The 21,266-nt window shown below is 31.4% G+C and overlaps 1 protein-coding gene across 2 annotated transcripts in view; it reads right to left on the bottom strand.

Moving 5' to 3' along the window:
* Positions 1-21,266, bottom strand: part of LOC145686306 (uncharacterized) — a 308,465-nt gene that overhangs the window by 222,425 nt on the left and 64,774 nt on the right. For both annotated transcript variants that reach the window (XM_081759452.1, XM_081759453.1), the window contains exon 2: positions 17,640-17,742. In XM_081759452.1, coding sequence (XP_081615578.1) covers positions 17,640-17,711 — 72 coding nt within the window. In that variant the 5' untranslated portion in view covers positions 17,712-17,742. The remainder of the gene's footprint in view (positions 1-17,639; positions 17,743-21,266) is intronic.

Here is a 21,266-nt window from a genome sequence, read left to right as displayed (position 1 = left end):
CCATACAAGTTGTTAGCATCCAAGTACATTAAGTAAGAATCTTCTTTATTTCCATCGTAACCTTCCACATATTTGTTGTTTTTTTATTTTAAATATCTTTTACTACATTGTGAAATTCCACCTCTTATGCCTTTCTCTATCATCAAGACCATATTGTAATCTGTTAGTAACTCTAGTTTTATATTTGTCGTCGTTAACATTGCATCCCAAGCTAAATCTGGTGCTGTCATATACGAAGCTGGATCAAGACCATAAGCTTTAAGACATGTTTCTGTAAAGTTCTCAAATACATCTGCTAATAACAACACATTAGTTTTTAGATATAGGTCATGGTACTGTCCGATATTATTAACTTTAAATGTTTTCCATACTTTCTTTGCATGCTCATAATCCTCGTCACTTATATGTGTGTTGGTAAGCTTGTTCTAGAATGCTTCCTTTGGTGGTAATTGTCTCTGTCTAAACTTATTCCAGTCACTAACATAATCGTATGGGTAAACATCTTTTCTTATTACAAGTTTAAATTTCCTTTCGATAGGATAGAAGTGTTGTGTGTGAGTCATTTGTTCTCTTGTTAGGTTTTGATGATAATTTCTCTAAACTACATGGCATAAATCTAAATGAATCTACGAATTTTAATTTGATAGTTTCAACTTTTTTACTGAATGATATGTAACGTTGTTCGTTATTAAATATTAAATCTATTTGCTCTTTATTACATCCTAGTTCTTTTATAAATGAGTGGGAGTCATATCCTAATAAGTTATGTATAATCACTGGTACAAACTTAGGTATTCTAACTTTTAAATTACAGTTGTTACATAATGCAGCTACAAACTCTCCTGTTATATGATCATGATGTTTATGGTTTTTGGAGTATATTTTACTTTACAGTAAGAGCAACATTTAGATTTGTTCAAGTCTTTTAACTGTTTACGTGTTAAAGGTAACTTGTTATTTTCTCTATATATGTTCGATATTTGTTTGGCTTCTTTCTTTAACATTCTTATGAACTTCTTAGCTTCATCTTTGCCTCTATACACAACAGGATCTATTTTACTTCCATCACTTTTTACAATATAGTAACAATCCAGATGGCTTATGCTGCTGATATTTTTTGGTATATGATTCATCTTCTGGATAACATTCTTCGCAACTAATAACCTTATGCAATAGACATTCGAAATCAGCATAAATCACAAATGGCATCTTCATCGTATATTCATAGTTCTAAAATTCAACGTATATATCTTCTGGTGGCATTTCTATCTTAACAGCTTCGTGAGTAGAACGATCTTTTTCGTGTTTATCTAATGCACTTTGCGAGTAAAAGTATAATAAACATCGATCACACAAATATTTTCGAGTCTCTTTTTTGTTATTTGGGTGCTAACTAATCTACTTAGGTCTTTAATTCAACAATAGTGTGTTTTATTTTCTTCTTTTATAGATAAATTCACATGGGTGTCTTTTTTGTTTTTAGTATGATATAAAACGTACACCATATATTTTTCGTCGTATGTATAAACGTTAAATGATATATCAAGTCGTCTTTTAATATTTGGGATATCACTTAGTTTTACAGGATAATAGATACCTTTTAATTTTTCTTCTAAGTCTTTAATAAAAACTTGTACTTTGATGGTCATTGTGAATCTTTTTCAACAGGATGTAATGCAGAAGCAATTGGACACAAGAAACATTTTTCATCTTTATTCTTTACATTGATAACAGCTTTTTTCCTTTTAATTTCATTTGGTAGTTCTATGTATGATGAACCTCTATATGAAGCATACTTATTCTAATGAGTAATTCTATGCAGCTTATATTCGTGAGAGCCCATTCAGAACCTCTAGCTTGGAACTCATCCATTCTTGCTCGTAATATTTCTTTAGCATCACTTATGAACTCTTTTAGATTGGTTGATTGGAATACCTCTTTGTTGCTAGTGTTCAAGTAAAAGTTTTGAATTTTTCTACCTTTCTTATATTGACAGTTATCAATAGATTAACCTTGAACGAACCATGTTTATGTAAGCTGATGTTTAGTCTGTTTATTAAAGCCTTTGATGTTGAAGTGATATATTGTTCTAGAGGATCATGTTCTTTGTAATCTGTTTTGAATCTCCATGTTTCTAATCTTGATTTAATTGCCGTTTCTTGGAGCTTTACACCAATTGTTACTGATTGAGATTTCACTCTTGGTTCTTCAAATATCTCTTCTTTAAATGGAAACAGTTTTAAACTTCTCTTCCTACCTAATCTCTTAGGTTTTTGGTTTTCCAAAGATGTCTACTTGAAATGGAAATGTTTGCCTAAAGTTTAATTTGTTTTGTTCATCTTCATGTTGTCTAATACGGTCCATAAGTTCTGCTTTTCTTAATCGGGAATAACCTTTTATCCCCTTTCCTTTACATAAGTTTTTCAATTCAACTACTGTATGTTTAATTAAATTATTCATTATTCTTCTCTCGTTTTTATTATATAAAAGAAATAAGTTTAATCCTTTTCGTTATCTAATACAATAGCTAATACTCATGTGACGTGGGAAAATCTTAATGTTTATTAGTATATTGTATTAGTATACGGCTTTCATGGGATTACCCCATCAAAGTCACTAATAATAAAATAACAACTAATTCATTTTTGCTATTCTTTTTACAAATCTACCTCATCATGATCATTACTATCATTTGTAGGCTCAAGCTCTTTGTCACTATCCCAATTTGATTCTGGTGTATATCTTTCTAGTGCTCCATTCTCTTTTTCTTTTAAAACAATTATTTCCCCTTTAACAATATTTGTTTTTCAAGTAGTGTTGCTAATAATTTAAGATCTTCATGAATAAGGTTAAGTTTATTATGTATCAAATCACATTGCTTTTCCATATTTATTATATACAAAATTTACAAAAATGAATAATTATTTTCTTATTATTATAAAAAACGAGGCTATAGAAGGGAAAACTATTCCCCAACTTAAACAATACTGTAGAGAGAACAGAATACATGGTTATTCGAAACTTAGTAAGGCAGAAATAATAGCCTTAATCAACGAGCACAGAAATAAGTCTTTAGCAACAACTGCTGCAAATTCACAACAACCAAGTAAACAAGATAAAACAATGACCAATAAAGAGGAACTTATAAAAGACATGATTCAAAAATTAAATCCTGAGCATATTGTAAACTACTTTCAAAATCCACTTTGCAGAAATATAGTTATAGATGCACTTAGTAGTCGAAAATTCAAAGAATGTTAACAAATTTCAGAAATAAAGAACTTATCCGATGACTTTCTACATACTTTCGAAAACAAGATACATTGGTACGTAGTTACATGAAATCATAAACTATCACTTTCTTTTATTGAACGTTATGAAGAACACATCAATTGGGTCAGATTATCAAACAGAAAAACTTAGTTAAACACGAAGACATTATTAATAAGTATAGTGATAAACTTTTCTGGGACAAATTGTGTGAACGAAGGTATGGTTCACAGTATTATCATCATTTAAAACCAGAATTCGTACTAAACCATAAAGAACATAAAAGACAACATATTCATTGGGAAGACTACATGTATGAATACACTCAACAAATGAGTGAAGATGTTCTTAATGAGTTTAAAGAAGAAGTTGATTGGCTCGTGTTTAATGAAGAAAATAACTGGGGAAAGTATTCACAAAATCAAGCTATTGAGGTTTGTACACAATTCAAAGAATATTTACATTGGAGCATACTTTCTTATCAAACAGATTTACTCAAACTTACGTTCCTAAAAACCTTTAAAGACAAACTCTATTGGGATATATTTTCTAATAGTTGTCGCATCTCAGGAAAAGAATTAACAGCCTTCTTGAGAGAATTTGATTCTCTTATCGATTGGTACAATATTCCACCACTGCTAGATGAAACACACGTGAGAAAATATTAAAATAAAGTCTATTGGCCAAAAGTTAGTTTATACGATAAAAGCGAAGAATTCATTCTCGAGTTCGGAAGCAAAGGTTTAGAATTAAACAGGATAATACACACTTGTTGCGATAGGAAGTCCTCTGAAGACTTTCTAATAAAAATTAGTGGCAAGATCGATATGTTTGAATTCTTATGAGTAAATAAGCATGTTCACGATTCCCTTAAAAACAAACTAATACTACTCTCAACAGATTTACGCTTAATAAAAAACTCCAATATGTAAAGAAACCAAAACTCAATTGTATAAAACGACGTGTAAGCATGGGTTCTGTGTTAAGTGTATGCTTGTCCTTTGTGTAGAACAGTTTTTAGAGTTAACAACAACAGCAACAACAATGAATATCCTGAAGAAGATGTTGATTTTGATAGCCCGGTTCATTTTGATTACATTGAAGAAGAAGAACAAGAACAAGAAGAATAGACTTAGGATAGCAACAGCGAAGATTAATGTTAAGCTTTTATGAAATAATAATCATAAAAGTTAAATTAAAAGTTTTTACATGGGATTAGATATTAACCGATCATATAAACAATCAATTTATTTAACGAAATCTTCTTCTGATAGAAATGTCCAAAACTCATTATCCTTACCTTTACGAATATCTAGTTCTTGTTGTATCAAGTTAAATAACTTAATACTGTTAGGATCTCTTCTTCGTATATTATCTCATGATTTGGATATTTTTCTTCTGCTTCATTAAGAGGTTTATATAGACTTCTCTTTTGGCATCTGATTGCGTAATAAGGGAAAGGATCATTGGGTTTGTTCTTTTTGTATATGATTAGACCATTTTCTTTTGAAACATCATCTGTATATGGTGCTGCTATTTCACTTAAACCCTTGTTCTTGAGACATAACTTTCCCATCTGTTTTTTCTATATCTTGCATTCGTTTGAAATCTTTGAGTTTTACGTCCCACGTTATGCCGGTTAGGCTAAAGGAAACAGTGATGATAAGAATCGAATGAGATGGTGGTATGAAGAAAGTGGGAGGAAACAGGAGAGCCCCGATAAAACCCACGCACACGGTGATCTTGCATTCATGTTTGGAGTAATTCGTTGTTTCCCTATATTGCTTAAAGTCTTGGATGAAATAGTCTTTGGTAATATAACACTTATTGTAAAAGTCTTTAGATAACCAAAAGGCAACATTTAGAAATATTTTCTTGTATACATAAGTTTCAGAGATGATTGAGGCTGCTTCTTTGTCTCCTCCTTTTATTAGGTATGTGAAAGAGCAATTCCTATAATTAGATGAGTTTGTTAATTCTAGCTCATAGTAACTTATTAACTCTTGTGATTCTTTATTTTTTAACCAATTATCAAACCTCTTACCACCATCTTGACACAACTTAGTAGCATTGAAGTATGCTGTACTCTTATCCACAATCAGTTTAAAATCTCCAAAAATACCATAACAATAATTGTCTTTAATCTGTTCGTAACAAATAGCGTTGAAACTAATAGAACTATCCATAGTACCCATATTTAATGTATAGAAAATAATTTTTTAACTTTATTTTCCTCGCTACCTGCAAGTTTTACTTCGTAAGTTGCTTTAATGAAGTTCCTGGAATTAGGGGAGTTAAGCTTTTCGTTATAATAATTGATACGTTTTCTAACCAGCTATCATAGCACTTGTCATAGAAGTCTTGTGATATCCAAATGGCAATAGAGAGAAATATCTTTCTGTATACATATGTTCCCGAGATAACAGTGTTTGTTTTTGCATCTTCCCCTTGTACTAGATACTTAGAGCGATTCCTATAATTAGAGAAGTCGATTATTTTTAGGTCATAGTAGCTTATTAACTCTTGTGCTTCTTTATTTTTTAACCAGTTATCAAACCTCTTACCACCACTTGCACATAACTTAGTAGCGTGAAGTAACCTGTATTCTTATCTATAATCAGTTTAAAATCACCAAAGATACCATACAATAGTATCTATAATCTGTTCGTAACATATCTCATTTAAACTTTGATTCATACTAGCCATATTTATTTAAAAACTGTAGTTTTTCCTAACCTTTTATGGTTATTATTCCATAAAAGACAAAATTTACATTTGCACTACAAAATTACTTTTATCTATCCAGCTATTATGTGAATCATCAAATCCTAACCATTTAACATATATTTTGTCACCCTTCTTTCTCAACACCTTTTCCAACAAGTATGCATCTTTATGTTTCGTCTTTAATAGTTCTGGTTAGTAAAATCTACCTTGCACATCTTCTTCTAAATCTTTAATTCTATACGTAGGTGGATTAGATGGAATAACTTCGCTAGTAACAAATACTGCTGTTGACCAATTAGGTGTATATCCTTTCTCAAATAACCCTTCCGATTTATATGAATATAATCACCAATCTTATACTTCGGCTTAACATGCTTACATTCTTATACACTTTATCCAATATTGTTTGCTCATTCTTTTTATTAACTTCTATAGGTTTTAAAACAATTGTTCTATGCATACGATTATTATACTCGCTAACTAGTGATGGTAATATCTCTATCCATTTATAATTTCCTTTTGTTGTAAATTTCTTCCACATATTTTGTTTAAGAGTTCTATTTAATCTCTCAACAACAGAAGTTTTCTTATCACTATAGGTTGAGTAATGATTAACCTTATTCTCCTCCATCAACTTCTTAAATTCTTTATTGTAAAACTCTTTGCCTTGATCAGTTTGTAAGTTACTAGGTTTTTTCGTTCTTAATATGGATCCAAATGCTTCTGTAACATTCTTACAGCTCTTATCTTTAACGGGAACAGCAAACGCATATATTTCGAAAACACCTCTATAATCGTTAGCAAATACTTATAGCCTTTGTTTAACTTCGAGATACCTTTTAACACACCACTATCCATTTCCACAAGATCTGCTTGCCATAAATCATCTACACCTTTAACAATAACACTTAACCTAGGATAATTCTTTTTGGAAGGTTTGTGAATTTCTTCTATAATGTTTTCTCTAATACCTTTACCTTCTTCTACTCAATCTTTCTTTTTAACGAATTGAGATTTAGTAACACCACATACAAAACAAATACCTTTCTTAATATATCTTCCATTCTTTGTTTGTTCTATTCTAATGGTATTTTTCTTCGTATCTGTTGATTTCGTACACTTAACACAATACATCCTGTTTATTATATAGAAATTTAAAATTCATCATTACCTAATACTACACTCCTAACATTATAATCATCACTTGATTCGTCTTCATCTTCATCTTTTTTTTCTATATACATAATAAGCAATAATAATTTGCCTTGTCTCAGATCAGAATCTTTGGATGGTCTAATTGTTAACTGATCATTTATATTAAAGTGTAATGGAAAACATTCAACTAGATTGTCATTTAAAAATATATCTATAAGATATGCATTCAGACTTGATTCTATATGCATTAATTTATCTCTATAAAGAAATTTGTAGGCGGCAGGTAAATTATATACAAAAAGGACTGGTTTCTCAACATCATCTTATGCCAATCGACATGGTAATTCTAGAGTTTCTTTTGGTGTAAGTAAATTAAACTCTTCTTTCCCTGATTCAAGTTGTTCTAATGTTACAGCATCTTGTTTATCGATAGCATTAGATACATTAACTAATCTTTTATTCTTGAAATCAACCCAGGATGTATAATTTGACTAAAACTTTTTCTACTTTTAATGTTACCAAAAATATCCATATTTATTCTATACCAAATATTTTTTACGAACGGTCTCTTTCTATGTACATTACAACAAACAGCAGAATATTTACTTGGTTTAATCGTAATTATGTCGTTCTTGTTAAAGCTAAAAGGTAACTCTCCAATTAAAGTATCACCCAAATATATATCTAAAAATATCTGTCAAAGCTTAATTCCATGTGCATTATTTTACCATTGTAGAGAAATTTGCAGCCATTACAGAGATTGAATATTCTATACCAAATATTTTGGCTCCTTAACATTTTTAGTTCTCAATCGACATAATAGGGGTATAGTTTCGTTTTGCATTATTAATATTTCGATGTTTTTCTTCAACATTTGACAGTTTTCTTGTGTAGCATACATTTTAGCATCAATCGCATTTTTCGTAATATATGTGTCTTGTAACGTTTTTAACACATCTTCAAATCGTTTTCTATCGTTATCTAATTGACTATTAATACCAGCTTCTAATGATTTAAGTTGTTTTACGTTAACAACATTATTTAAATTCTATAATAGTTTTAATTTATCTTCACTAATATTAATACCACTTACCCCAATTTTAACATTACCAAATATATCCATTATTTATTATATACAAAATATTTAACTATTGAACAGCGAGAAGAACAGTTATACGAGCTCCACCAAAATCAATGAAATCGCCATTATCATCTCGAATTGAAACTGAAATTATTAAATTTGTTGTGATGTATTGGGAAAACTATCTTTTCTCTAGGCTCGTATATAATTAGTTCTATAAATTCTGCATTTGTTCTAAATTCTGCGTTATGTGTTGTATTATTATGCTTTAAAATCATACCTTCTGCTAAATCACAGTGAATATTTATAGTATCTAATGGATGAAACTTTGGCACCTTATATCCAACATGGTCTATGTTCTCGGCCACGTTTTTCTCACTAAAACCTAATATGGTGTTAATGGTATCTAAAATTGTGTTACAATGCTCGTTAAATATTTTAACTATTTTTCTCTCTGTCCTCTGTAAATTTAATATTTTTATAAGTATCGGTGGTGTATGGAAGATTTGATTTAATATATTCTTCTAATTCTCTTAAATTATATTGACCAGGTTGAACTGTGAGATGTTTTGAAAATTCAGGGAAGTTAGAAAAGCTACTACAAAATGTTAATTTATTGTTTATCTATGTAATGTTTGGAGTTAAGTATGTTGTGTAAAATCCTGCAAGAGCTATTTCTAAATTGTTTTCAAATGGGTAATGCAAAAACATGTTTAATAGAGATGAATAACCATTTAAATTAAATACTGTATTATGTAATAAATGATAAAATGGATAATTGGAATATTAAAGTAAGGTTAACAAAAAAGGCTACATAGAAAAAGAGGAACGGTGTGTTGTTACCTGATGATATATGATGTTTAATAGTTGGACCTTGTGGGTGCGGAAAAACAACGTTAATGATTGATGATTTCTTGTTAGCACCTGAATGGTTATATCTAATCTAAAAGCCTATATCAACCTAAATAGCAACAGCTAATACAACTTTTCGAAGACATAGAACGAGATATTAATAACACAGTAGCAGTAGTAAGAGGAAACAACGAAGAGCTTATTCCATTAGATGAATGTGAGAATGATTCTGTGGTAGTGTTTGATGATTTCACTTTAGAACAACAAAACCACGTTAGAGAATATTTTACTCGAGGTCATCATAAGGGTTCAAACTATTTTTATCTAAGACAAACCTATTCTAAAGTACCAAAATAATTAATTAGAGATAACTTAAACTTTTTTGTATCTTTAGACAGACAACGTGAATTTAAAGCATATATATGATGAATTTGTTGGATCTGATATGTTGTTTGAGAAATTACAATTACTCTGCAATAAGTGTTGGGAAGAAGAGCATGGTTCTTTAACAATAGGTATGACAAGGAAAACAAATAATGATAAATATAGAAATAAAATTAAAGATTTTTTAAAAATATAGTGAATCAAAGGGGGATGAAATGCCTCCCTTATCAAACAAACATCCTTACAGTTTTATTAACGAAACTCGAACGTAACTATCTCATTAAGAGGCCAAATCAAACCGGAGTAAACCTTAAACGTAAACAAACGCAAACGAACGTGCTTGAACGTAGATGAACGTATATGTTACGTTGTATTGTGTTGTGTTTTTTGTTTTTTCTTTATATAATAAATGGATGTTAATAAAGCTAAGAAATATATAAAGTTAAAAGAAGAACTTGCTAAAAGATTTAATGAAATTAAACAGGCTAATCGAAATAAATATGGGAAATATAAAGAACAAGATCAACCTGTTATCGATGCAATTAAAGATTTAGGACAAGATATATCAAAAGTAGCAGAAGAAAATAAAAATATAATTCAAGAGTTAGTTCCAGTTGTAAACAAAAGCGCGAAAGTCGATTTAAGCTTATTAGTAACACCTTCTATGTATGTGAGTTCAATAAATGAAAGCGATACACCTATAACAGAAGAAATAAAACATGAAAAAGCAAATTAAGTATAAAGTAGAAGGAATAGAATCTTTAGCAACTACTCATTTTGGTAAGATTGCTTCGAGATATTATGCAACTAGAGATGATAAAAGTTTTGGAATACAGCCATATGATGAAGATGGAAAAATTATACATATGATAGGTGATACAGAAGTTAAAATTCATGGTGATGATTTAGTTTTTAATAATCGACATTACTCAGGAACAGAAGATTTATGGGAATTACTAACAAAACATAATCCAAAAAACTACAATGAAGATCATCTAGAAAAATATACACAAATAGTCATTGATTCTAATGTAGTATTTCACAACAATGATCCAAATACAAGAAAACAAGGATCTAGTAGAAGCGAAAAATATAAAGAAATTATTAAACCTATTTGGGATAGATATATAAAAGCAACTTTGGGTCCTACACCAACAAGGAAGAAAACACGAGAGGGAATCAAAATATATAACAAATTGCCAAAAGAATATGGATGAGTGATGTAAGAAAGTTAATTAATCGATTAATAGTTATTCACAGAGAGGAAAAATCTGGAAATGATAACTTTTATAATGAGAGTAGGCATAATGGATATGACTAATTCTAAACTCTCACAATTTATTCCTAATGATCCGAAGGGTATATGTTATTTGATAAAGATACGTTGATACGTTGCCACCAAAATTTTGGAATAATGAGAAGTATGGAAAAGGATTAATGAATAAGATTTTAAACATAAAGGGAATGCCAGAGTTACATATATCAGGCTATGAATTTTGCGGACTTACACAAAGCTACAAGAAAGGTTAGAAAGACGGGATAAGGGTATTAACCCTCTAGAATAAGCTTGTAGAGAACATGATATTTACTAAAGAGATAATAAAGATACAGCTTCTAGATATATTGCAGACAAAGAATTAGAAAATAAAGCATGGGAAAGAGCGTTTGTTAAAAATGCCAACTTGATAACAGAACGATTACCAGCTTTTGGAACTGCTTTGGCAATAAATGGAAAAGTAAGGTTTGGTTTAGGTTTATAAGTATTGTGTTTATTTTTTATGGATTATCCATAAAAGTTTTATAATAAATATAAGAATGAAGTAGTTTTACGTTTACAATACCTAACGAAGAACTTAAGAAATTAAATATTGATCATATTTTAACAAAGAAACAGTTAAATGATAAAGCTAAGAAGATTAAAGAAGGTAGATAAATGCAGTTATCTCTTTCTATACTACAAGTCAAGGAAATAAACAAGGAAATGAAAACTAAAGACAATATTCATTATGGTGGTTTTATATTTACTCTTCCAACAATTTTAGCAATAATAGGTGCTCTAGGTTCTCCTGCTACCGGAGCTGCTGCTATAGCCAAAACGGTAAATGATGCTAAAAAGAATAAAAATGAATTAGAAGAACAAAAGAGACATAACTTAGCAATGGAAGAGAAGCAAGGTGCAAGCATCCAAAAAACGTAAAGCCCGAGAAAGTAAAGAAATTAAACCTTTAAGTAACTTGGATCTAATTCATTTTGTTAAACAGCTTAAGATAAGAAACTTTAGAGGTGTATCTATGAGTGATGAATTACCTAAAGAGCCAGAAAAGAATGAGAGTGTCATTGTTAATTTTGATGTCTCTAAAAATATAGGAACTCATTGGATTTGTTATTGGAAAGAAGGAAATAGAAAGTATATATTTGGTTCATTCGTTGGTAATCCGCCAAAAACACTTGTAAAATATCTTGGTTATAATATAGAGTACAAAAGAAATCGTATACAACATTTTAACGAGGTAATCTGTGGGCATTTATGTATTGTAGTATTAAAAATGTTTACAGATGGATATAGTTTTTCAGAAATCATTACTCAGTTGAATAGGAATAAGGATATTTGGAGAAGTTATATTTAAATTTGTTTTATGTGTTTAATTCATAAAAAGATAAAAATATTTTTTCTTTATAATAAATATGGATAAAATAGTCGTATGAATTACAATAATTTAGACCTAATCAAAAGATAATCGAAAATTTAAATAAACAAATTAAATCTATTGAGTTTGATATAGAGGTTGGAGGTGGGTTTGTTCATCCTTATTATGCTCATATTTATGTAACTTTTGAAATTAGAGGTAAAGATGCTGATGGAGAATATACTGCTGGTCAAAATATTAGAATTATTAATAACTTCTGTTTTCTCAAATACAAGTTAGTAAACATGGGCAGATATTCGATATTACAGATTATCTTGGTTTAACTTCAACAGCTGTAAACACATGTACGATTTCAATACCAGAAGCAAAACATTATGATGAATGTGGATGGGAAGAAATTACCTAGAAAAGAACAGATGAAGAAATAGAATTTTTACTAAGAATTTTCATAGGATTTTGTTCTGATTATAAAGATATTATGTGGAAAGGAGGATTGAAACATACATTTAAAAGAAGTGGTTCTGATGATAACGCATTTGCTACTTGGAAAACAAAACAGGAGGATGGAACATATGAGAATGATCAACCACATCCACGTAAAGTTAAGATTACAAATATGGAGTTGAGAATGCCTATTGTTAATTATGAACCTAACTATTCTACCTTGCTAAGATATAACATGTGAAAAGAGGGTAAGATTCCTATTTCCTTCAACACATATCAATGTTTGCAGAAATCAGTTACAAGCAAATATTTGGAATTCGATCTAACCACACAATTTAACTCAAGTGAATTTGATATGCCTAATTTCGTGATTGTATTTTTCCAAACTGACAGGAATGAAAATCAAAAAAGAGATTCAAGCTATTTTGATCATTGCAAAGTTCAGAATATCCATTTTCGTAATTCTAGAAATGAGTCTTTTCCTTTAGAATCTTTGAACTTAGATTTTAAAAAACATAAATATCTCAAAGCTTACGCAATATAAGAGAGTTACAATTGGAAACACTAAGATGTTTTATTATCCTAAAGAATTTTTAGAAAATAGACCAATGTTTGTAATTAACACAAGCAAGCATAAATCAGTAACTTTAAGTGATAGAACTAATTTGAAATTGACTGTTAATTTGAAAGCGATGTATCAGATAAAACGATTTGTTATGTTGTAATCATTGGTAAGAAAAACTTTGAATATGTTGAGCAAAAAGAAAAATGATTGAGAAGATATAAATCAATTATATGATTATTAGATTTGTTTAGTTTGTAAGTGTTTTATGGCAATATCATAAAAACTGATTTAATAAAAATGAATATTCCAGATAACATTCCACGAGAGAATCTAATTGCGTTAATTGATGATACTGTTTTACCACTCGAAAACTTACTAGTGAAAAATAAGAGGAAATTTAAGAAATTATCATGTATTTAAGTTAATCTTATTGCATTTTCGATACTGCTTTCTGCTTCAACAGAGTTTATAAATATATTTATTCCTGTTACAGACTATTCGATTATTACAACAGCATTTGCATCTACTTCTGTCGTTATCACTGGTCTATCAACACGATTTAATTTAGCTTCGAAGAAAGAGTATTATAAAAATATGGTTACTCAAATTACTATGTTCAAGAATGAGCTTAATGTTATTTAAGTAATGAATGGGGAATTAGCAGACGAACATATAAAAGACATTGTTGATAGAATTAACTATATATATAACGAGATAAGGTCATTACAAAAATGAACAAGTTTTAAAAGTTTTTTGTACAATAAATAGGAAATGGCATCACAATTAAACAAGAAAAACAATATTAACATTTTAAAACTTGTTAAATTGCAAGATTTGGAGGAAGGAAAATCATACGAAATAACCTTATGGAAATTGATACCAACAAAATACACTGGTGAAAGAGTATTGGTACATTAAATGAAAAATACAAAACCATATTACCCCAGAGATATAATGAAGATACTAATCAAGTTTTAAAAGAGATGAAAAGAAGTTGTTTATGAGATATGATGGAATGAAAGATCTTTCTAATGGTTTAAAAATGCATCAACTGTTCTTGAAAAATGAATCTAAAAAGTAAAAAATTATTTGAAAATTTTTTTAAAGTAATAAATTGAGTAGTTAGTATGAAGCCTGAAATGAATTCTAATATTCTTACTAATAATTTCAATGTAATTGTAAAAAATGTGCAAAACGAAACTCAATTTTCGAAATCAATGGTTGTTTATTCAGCTTGAACTATGACCAATGGACTGAGTTTAAGAAACCATTGTTTCCCATAGAGAACGAAGTGAGGACAAGATTCCATTACCAGTATCCAAACTTGTAATTTTAAATATGTTTTAAGTGTTTTTATGGTTATAAACTTATAAAAACAGGTTTAGACATTCACAACGCATAATAAAAAGAAGTACTTTTGAATGCTATCTGAATTTTATAGATCCATATATAAATAAGAGAGATATTTGAGTTTTTTTAATAATATCCTTAGTTATGCAGCCTACAAGACCTTCAAAAGATAGTAAATTTATTTCTCTATTGATCTTTGTTTGAATTTTTAAAAGCGATGAAAATTTTGCGGTTATAACAAAATCAAAATTTCGGGAATTTTTACGGGTTTATTTTTGAGTTTTCGGGAAAATATTATTGTCTAAAATAGTTTTACCTCTATGTGGATTATGCTAGTATTATTTATTTTTCAAAACTGACAACAATTTGTAAAGTTATTAAAATTAAAATCGTATCTTTAAAGGTAGGCAACCCACTACACATCAAAAAATAACACATGTGATTCTATCTTGATACCCGTTTGTATTTTCAAAATTGATCTATATATAACGAAGATATAAGCATTTTTCATTTCTTGCCCCTGAAATTTCAGGTTGTCAAAATATTCAATAGAAGCCGAGATATCGATAATCTTATTATTACTATATTTTGAATTTGCCGCTTCTATACACACTTGTACTTAGTTGGTCTCTCTAAAGGATTGTGTGTCGGCAAGAGAACCAAGAGATATCTCGTTACGGATTCAATGACGTCATGTGTGACGTTGTCCAGCGAGGATAGACTGCGTCATCGGTGCAGCGCCATCTGGTGAAATGAAGAATAGTGTTGTATATGTATGTGTGACGTTGTCAAGCGAGGATAGACTACGTCATCGGTGCAGCGCCATCTCACGACTGCTAGCTAGAAGCTCTGTTGAAGGAAGAGAAATAAAATATGTTGGCGTAAGGAAAAGGAAAAGAATCGAATTGCATGTCACGTTCTAAGAAAGAAAAAGAGAGAGGCTATTAATCTAATGCATATATGTATGCTCTTGCTTCTCTCAACTGAAACTCTTGCTTGCAAACTGAATTGATATGTGTGCGTGTGCCTGATGCCTGCAACGTCTCATGAACAAAAATAAAGCTTGCGTGTATGATGAAGTGTTTTTAGATGTAAGTATTTTATGGTTGTATATGTCATAAAAGCCAATGCGCAGAGCACCCTGCCCAATCTCACTTTAGAATTGTATTTGCACTAACCTTCTGTGTTAAATAATATTTGCCAAAGTACTGGGAGGGGGAAAAGTGCGCTAGAAGTAACCAACCTGCAGCACTAATGACCTTTTCCAAGTTATTGTATGTTTTCCAAACTCAATTTTTCCCTTCTGTTGATGGCAAACACTGTTCAGCAGATCCTTCTAGACTTAGAGTCAACGCAAACATTTCGTTTCAATATATGATTTAAGGTGTACAAAACGTTAATATCTCACTCCCTGTGTGCGCCAACACATATTATACTTTATATCTCGAGAAGTTTGCAACATTGATCTGCGTTTACCATCTCTTTTCTCTTTATTTTTATTATTGCTTTTAATGATGATATACAATTTAGGTCATTCTATTTACAAAAACACAACTTAACTTTCTCTTGGGTTGGCAACACTGTTCATCCTGTGCAGTTCGTCAATACACCAGCAGATGTTAACCTATCTTTAGTTGCTTCGTGCAAAGTTTCGTTTCTCTGTCTGTCTTAGTTTCTTCGTTATTACGGTTGGAAATTCTAAATTATATTATAATGTGGAAACGTCATTTCATGACTTTGTCGTCGAGTCGGCACGGGTTAACGTTCTCATAGAGAGTTGCTATTTCACTAATACGTGTTTAAGGTCACATAGAATACGTTTGTCGGGTGTGCGTATCGCAACACGAAATTACCCAAAATAAGGACACCCTTATATATATATATATATATATATATATATATATATATATATATATATATATATATATATATATATATATATGTGTGTGTGTGTGTGTGTGTGTGTGTGTGTGTGTCGTGTGTGTACAGTATACATGTATGTAATAATATGTTAATATATTCTAAACAATCCACATCAATTAAAACGTTCATTCTAATCGAATACGTCTTTAAAAATTAAGTATGCTTGTAAGAATATAATGAAATTGCCACAACGGATGTAATGAAATATAAGGTTAACTTTGTTCGTTTATATCTTCTTGATTTGACAGTCAAGAAATATACCAGAAGAAGCGATTGTTTAACGCACTCTAATCAATGTATCAATCAATAGAATCGTGTCTCAGTAACTTTATTTTCTTCAATTTACTTAAAAGAAATAATCATTCATTATCTTAATATTCGTTCATAAAGGAGGGGAGCAAACAGTGAATCCAGGAACATTGTCGAATATGAGCGTTTTGGTGCTCTCGGTGTTCTTGTGTGGGTAGGGATAATGTTGAATCAGCCTATTGACCTGAAATTTTATGAACGCGGTACACTCACTGATCAACGTTATTGTGACAATTTTACTTCTTCTTAAACACGTGCGTCTTTTCAGCGATGAAATCGACGAAGACTTCATTTTTACGGATTATAATACGAGCTCTTGGACGGTGGCGGAGCTCTTGGAACGAGAGGATATTTGGCGAAAGGACTAATCTGTCTGATTCCCAGACATGAATCCCATCGGACACACCGAGAGTGCTATAGGAAGGCGTCTTGCAGCACATCTAGATGCACCCAGGTTAGTAGAGGAATGGAACTTCATACCACAGCACTTCATTAGCAACCTTGTGAGCAGCATGGAAGCACGTTGAAGAGCATGTATCAATGTGTATAGTGCTCACACACCTTCTAAGTACCATTTCACTCTATATATAACGTCAGGGGACATCACAAGTTGCAGTTGTTTCAGTGTAAGTTATTGTTTCTGTATAAAAGTGCCATAGGTCTACTTGTTCTAGCAAGTTTCTTCGTGTTGGTTCCTGTATTATACTATGACGATACTTCTAAGTATGGTTTACGCTTTAGCGATATAGGATGCCACTTGGGAGTGAAATAATATACGAAACTTACTTTCGTCCTTAAGTTTTGCATACCAATGCAGTATAATTTACACAGTATTGACTTAAATGTCGTTTAAGTCAATTAGCATTATTTGTAATTACATTAATAAGGACCTTATTATCTGAACACTATTTGCGTACAAAGGAAAACTTACAGCAAGTGTGATCCCAATATAAAAATTTCGAAATTGAAGGTCTTCGCCTTCGAAGAGACGTTCGCAAGGCATTTTTCATTCCACTTAGATGTATTTGAGCATACTGTAAGGATAGAAAAGTAATGGAGATTTACCCTATAAACTCACAATTCTTAAATTATAAAACTTAATAATGTGTTTAAAACGGAAAACTAGAAGAAAATGTACAAAGCATGAATTAGCCAATACCTAACTAAACTTAATACAAACACCAAACTACAATAACTGCCACGACGCTACTGAGAGAATTAGGGAAGTTCTGCTAGCGCATGCGCCATGTTAGGACCTTACTCTCTCACATACATGCAGTCCCTTCACGCAACATACGGTTTCTTAGCTATGGGAAGCGTGGGAATCTTACTTTCTGGATGCGCCTCGTATTAGCAGCCTTGACTTAGAAACCTAGTTGTAAAATGATCCAAATTTTGGAAAGTATATTAGTTCACCAAGTGGCGTACGCAAAGATTCGTCAAGATGGCATGAAGCTCCCAAGTTCGTATAATTTCATTTGTTATACCTATCTCTCTCTCTCTCTCTCTCTCTCTCTCTCTCTCTCTATATATATATATATATATATATATATATATATATATATATATATATACGGTTTATGTTTATTTTTCCATTATCATCTTAATCAAGGGAGGTCAAAACCCCGAAACCCCATTGCGTACACCACTAGTTCACCTAACGTTGAAGTATTTTGTCTCTCTTCTATCCCATTTTTCCTTCGGTCTCAGTTTATTCACTATCTCATCTTTGTAGAAATATTTCGGGTATGTCTCTCTCATTTTTGTATTATTGCCTGGCATATGCTGTAAGCGATATATTCTTTTATTCGTAATGAAACAAACCTTTAGTTTATCTTAGAGGTAAGCGAAGTGGTTAATATTCGAATGGTTCCGGTTTTGACCCCAATTAAGGTTCTTTCCTTTGAGAAAGTCAGAGTAATGTTTTGAATCTCAATTTAAGAAATAGAGCTTATCCCATATAGGCTTTGTGTTAAACTGTAATATTAATTCCCAATCAAACAGTCGATTGTGAATTTTACAGTAGGATACATGACGATGCATTAATATAGGTTACAGCAAAAAACTCATTTTCTGAATTGCAATACAAAAAATCAATAGACCTGGTAATCCTGAACACCTGTGGAAGAGAAGAAAGTCAACAAACATTCTGATAAGACTAGTTGTCACCCGCCCTACTCCTTTCATTGGTAGAGGAGTTTTCAGATCAGAAAATTCTTAGAAGGGACACCAAAACCATAAAGAAGGCTTGTTGTAGGCATGCGCAGTAGGACCTTCTCTCTCTCTCTCTCTCTCTCTCTCTCTCTCTCTCTCTCTCTCTGTCATACATTGTCCATCTGTTTTCGAGTACTGCTTTTGTCAGATTCCATCTATATCAATCCATCAACTGGGCCTACTCTTGAACTTTTGTTGTTTGATTCCGCCCTTTAGTTCCATTAACCGAATCCACTGTCTCAATCCGTCTCGTCCTTCCTCTGATCAAATCCGTCTTTTGATTCCGTCAGTTAACCCGGTTCCTTTTAGAGATTCGATCCTTTCATTCCACTAAACGATTTGTTCTTTTGAAACGAATCGTTCCGGAACTACTCATCACTAATTGAAAGTATGAATATTATCGAAGTTTCGAGTATTATCGAAAGTTCATGTATTATCGAAGTTTCGGATATTTGAAAGTTCAAATGTTATCAAAATTTCAGGTAATTTGAAAGTTTGATTATTACAGAAATTTCGGGTATACTCGGAACTTTGGGTATTATCGAAATTTCCAGCATTATCAAAACTTTCAATGTGATTGACATTTCGGTTATTGTCGAACCATTACGAAACTTCATTAGTCGAGTGTTCAAAAGTTTTCGAATGTCATCAAATTTTGTCAACCATAATTTCTTTTCTTGGTGTCGTTTTAGGCCCGTCTCTTATGCGCGAGGTTAATGGCGCTAAAAGAAATATACATGTCTGAATGACATTCGAATCAAGAATCCCTAGTGTCGGAGTGCAGCAAGCTAAACCCCCTTTGCTAGCAAGATTGGCATGAAATCTTAAGTGCTCGTAACAATGCTGAAATTAATAGTAATTATGTCAGGTATGACTCAAAAAAGTACTTATTAATGCTTGATATTTTACCTGTAATTTGAAAGGTTTAGAATTTATCAATGTCGCTCCATAGGAGAGGAAATGGATACTACTAGATAGAGGAAATAGATGTTAACATGGCTTTCTTTAAAAAATGAGATTCAAACCTTATCACCGTCGAGCAGTCCAGTTTGACCCATTTTTCTTTCCTTTGTATCCCACCCTATAAGAAGGGAGGGTTAAAGTAAAGGGCACCAGATAGAGCGATGCGCTTTTGCAGGCACTAACATTGTAAGTTAGTGTCACAGACAACAGAATCGGCACAGTGAAAGTTATCAGTCGCAACATTTCATTTCAACATGGTGGCAAAAAAGAAAATGAAGGCAACGGGAAAGTGACGAAGTATAATCATGCTAATATTCTAAACTGATGAACCGAATCGAGTGAATCTTTGCACGATTACTGGCCTTAGTCAACTACAGTTACAGGCTTATAATTTCATGAGGTGTGAGCTCCGACGGGGGCTAAAAGGATGTTCGAAAACGGAAAAAATGAGGGTTCTTCTGCAAAACTTCTTATCGGAGGGGGGAATGTGTCAGATTACAACTGTACGTGGTCATAGGCATTTCAAGATGGTGACAAAACGGAAAATGTTGTTCATAGAAAGGCGCGCTAAAAATAGAAGGACGGTCTCAAGTCCCGATTTCTAATCGTTACGTATTACTACAGTACGTGATCATAGGCATTTCAAAATGGCAGCAGAGAAGAAAATGGAGGGGAACAAGACGGTGGTAAAAAAAAAAAAAAAGGAGAACACTGGCGGAAGGGCGGGTCTAGCTTGTTTTCATGCAGCAAGTATTTGATGGAAATAGATCTTCAGTAATATAATAAAATCTAGTTTTCTATTACCATTGCAGTATTCGCCAGTTTTGATTGTAGTTAAAATTTAATTGATTGTATAACTTTAAACTATTCTAAATCATATCAATAACTTGGTGTAAAATCTACCTACTTCACATAACCTACATAATACCATGAGTCTACTATGAAGAAAGGAAAAGGGCTGAAATATACTACTGAAACGCATTAAACGTGAGATACAAAAATGACAGTAAAAGATTATAGTGGTAATAGTAATATTAATATTGTGAAAACCATAATATTAATAATAGTCATAACATCTCGAATATGCTCAAAGTAAGAACAATTACTCAAATTCAAGGGAGTTCCGCTTATCGTAAGGCTACCAAAAACAACAGGTGCATGATGAAAGCAAAGAGGAACATTTTAAAGTAAGTTCTATCAAAATCGTACAATCTGTTTGAAAGTTATCGTCGGATATCACATACAAACAGACAGCGTGATCTAGAGTGATCTTCACACCGAAAATTCCCAGTTTGTCTCAGTGATACTGGAAGTCCAGATATTACACGAAATTTAGGCAATCTCAAATACTCAAAGGGTTTCAAGTACCGGATAATAAATT

This window comes from Thermobia domestica, chromosome 5 (genome assembly GCF_964235325.1).
Source record: "Thermobia domestica chromosome 5, izTheDome1.hap1.1, whole genome shotgun sequence".
Taxonomy (NCBI): domain Eukaryota; kingdom Metazoa; phylum Arthropoda; class Insecta; order Zygentoma; family Lepismatidae; genus Thermobia; species Thermobia domestica.
The sequence above is the reverse complement of the archived record's forward strand: the minus strand, read 5'-3'. Positions and strand labels throughout refer to the sequence as shown.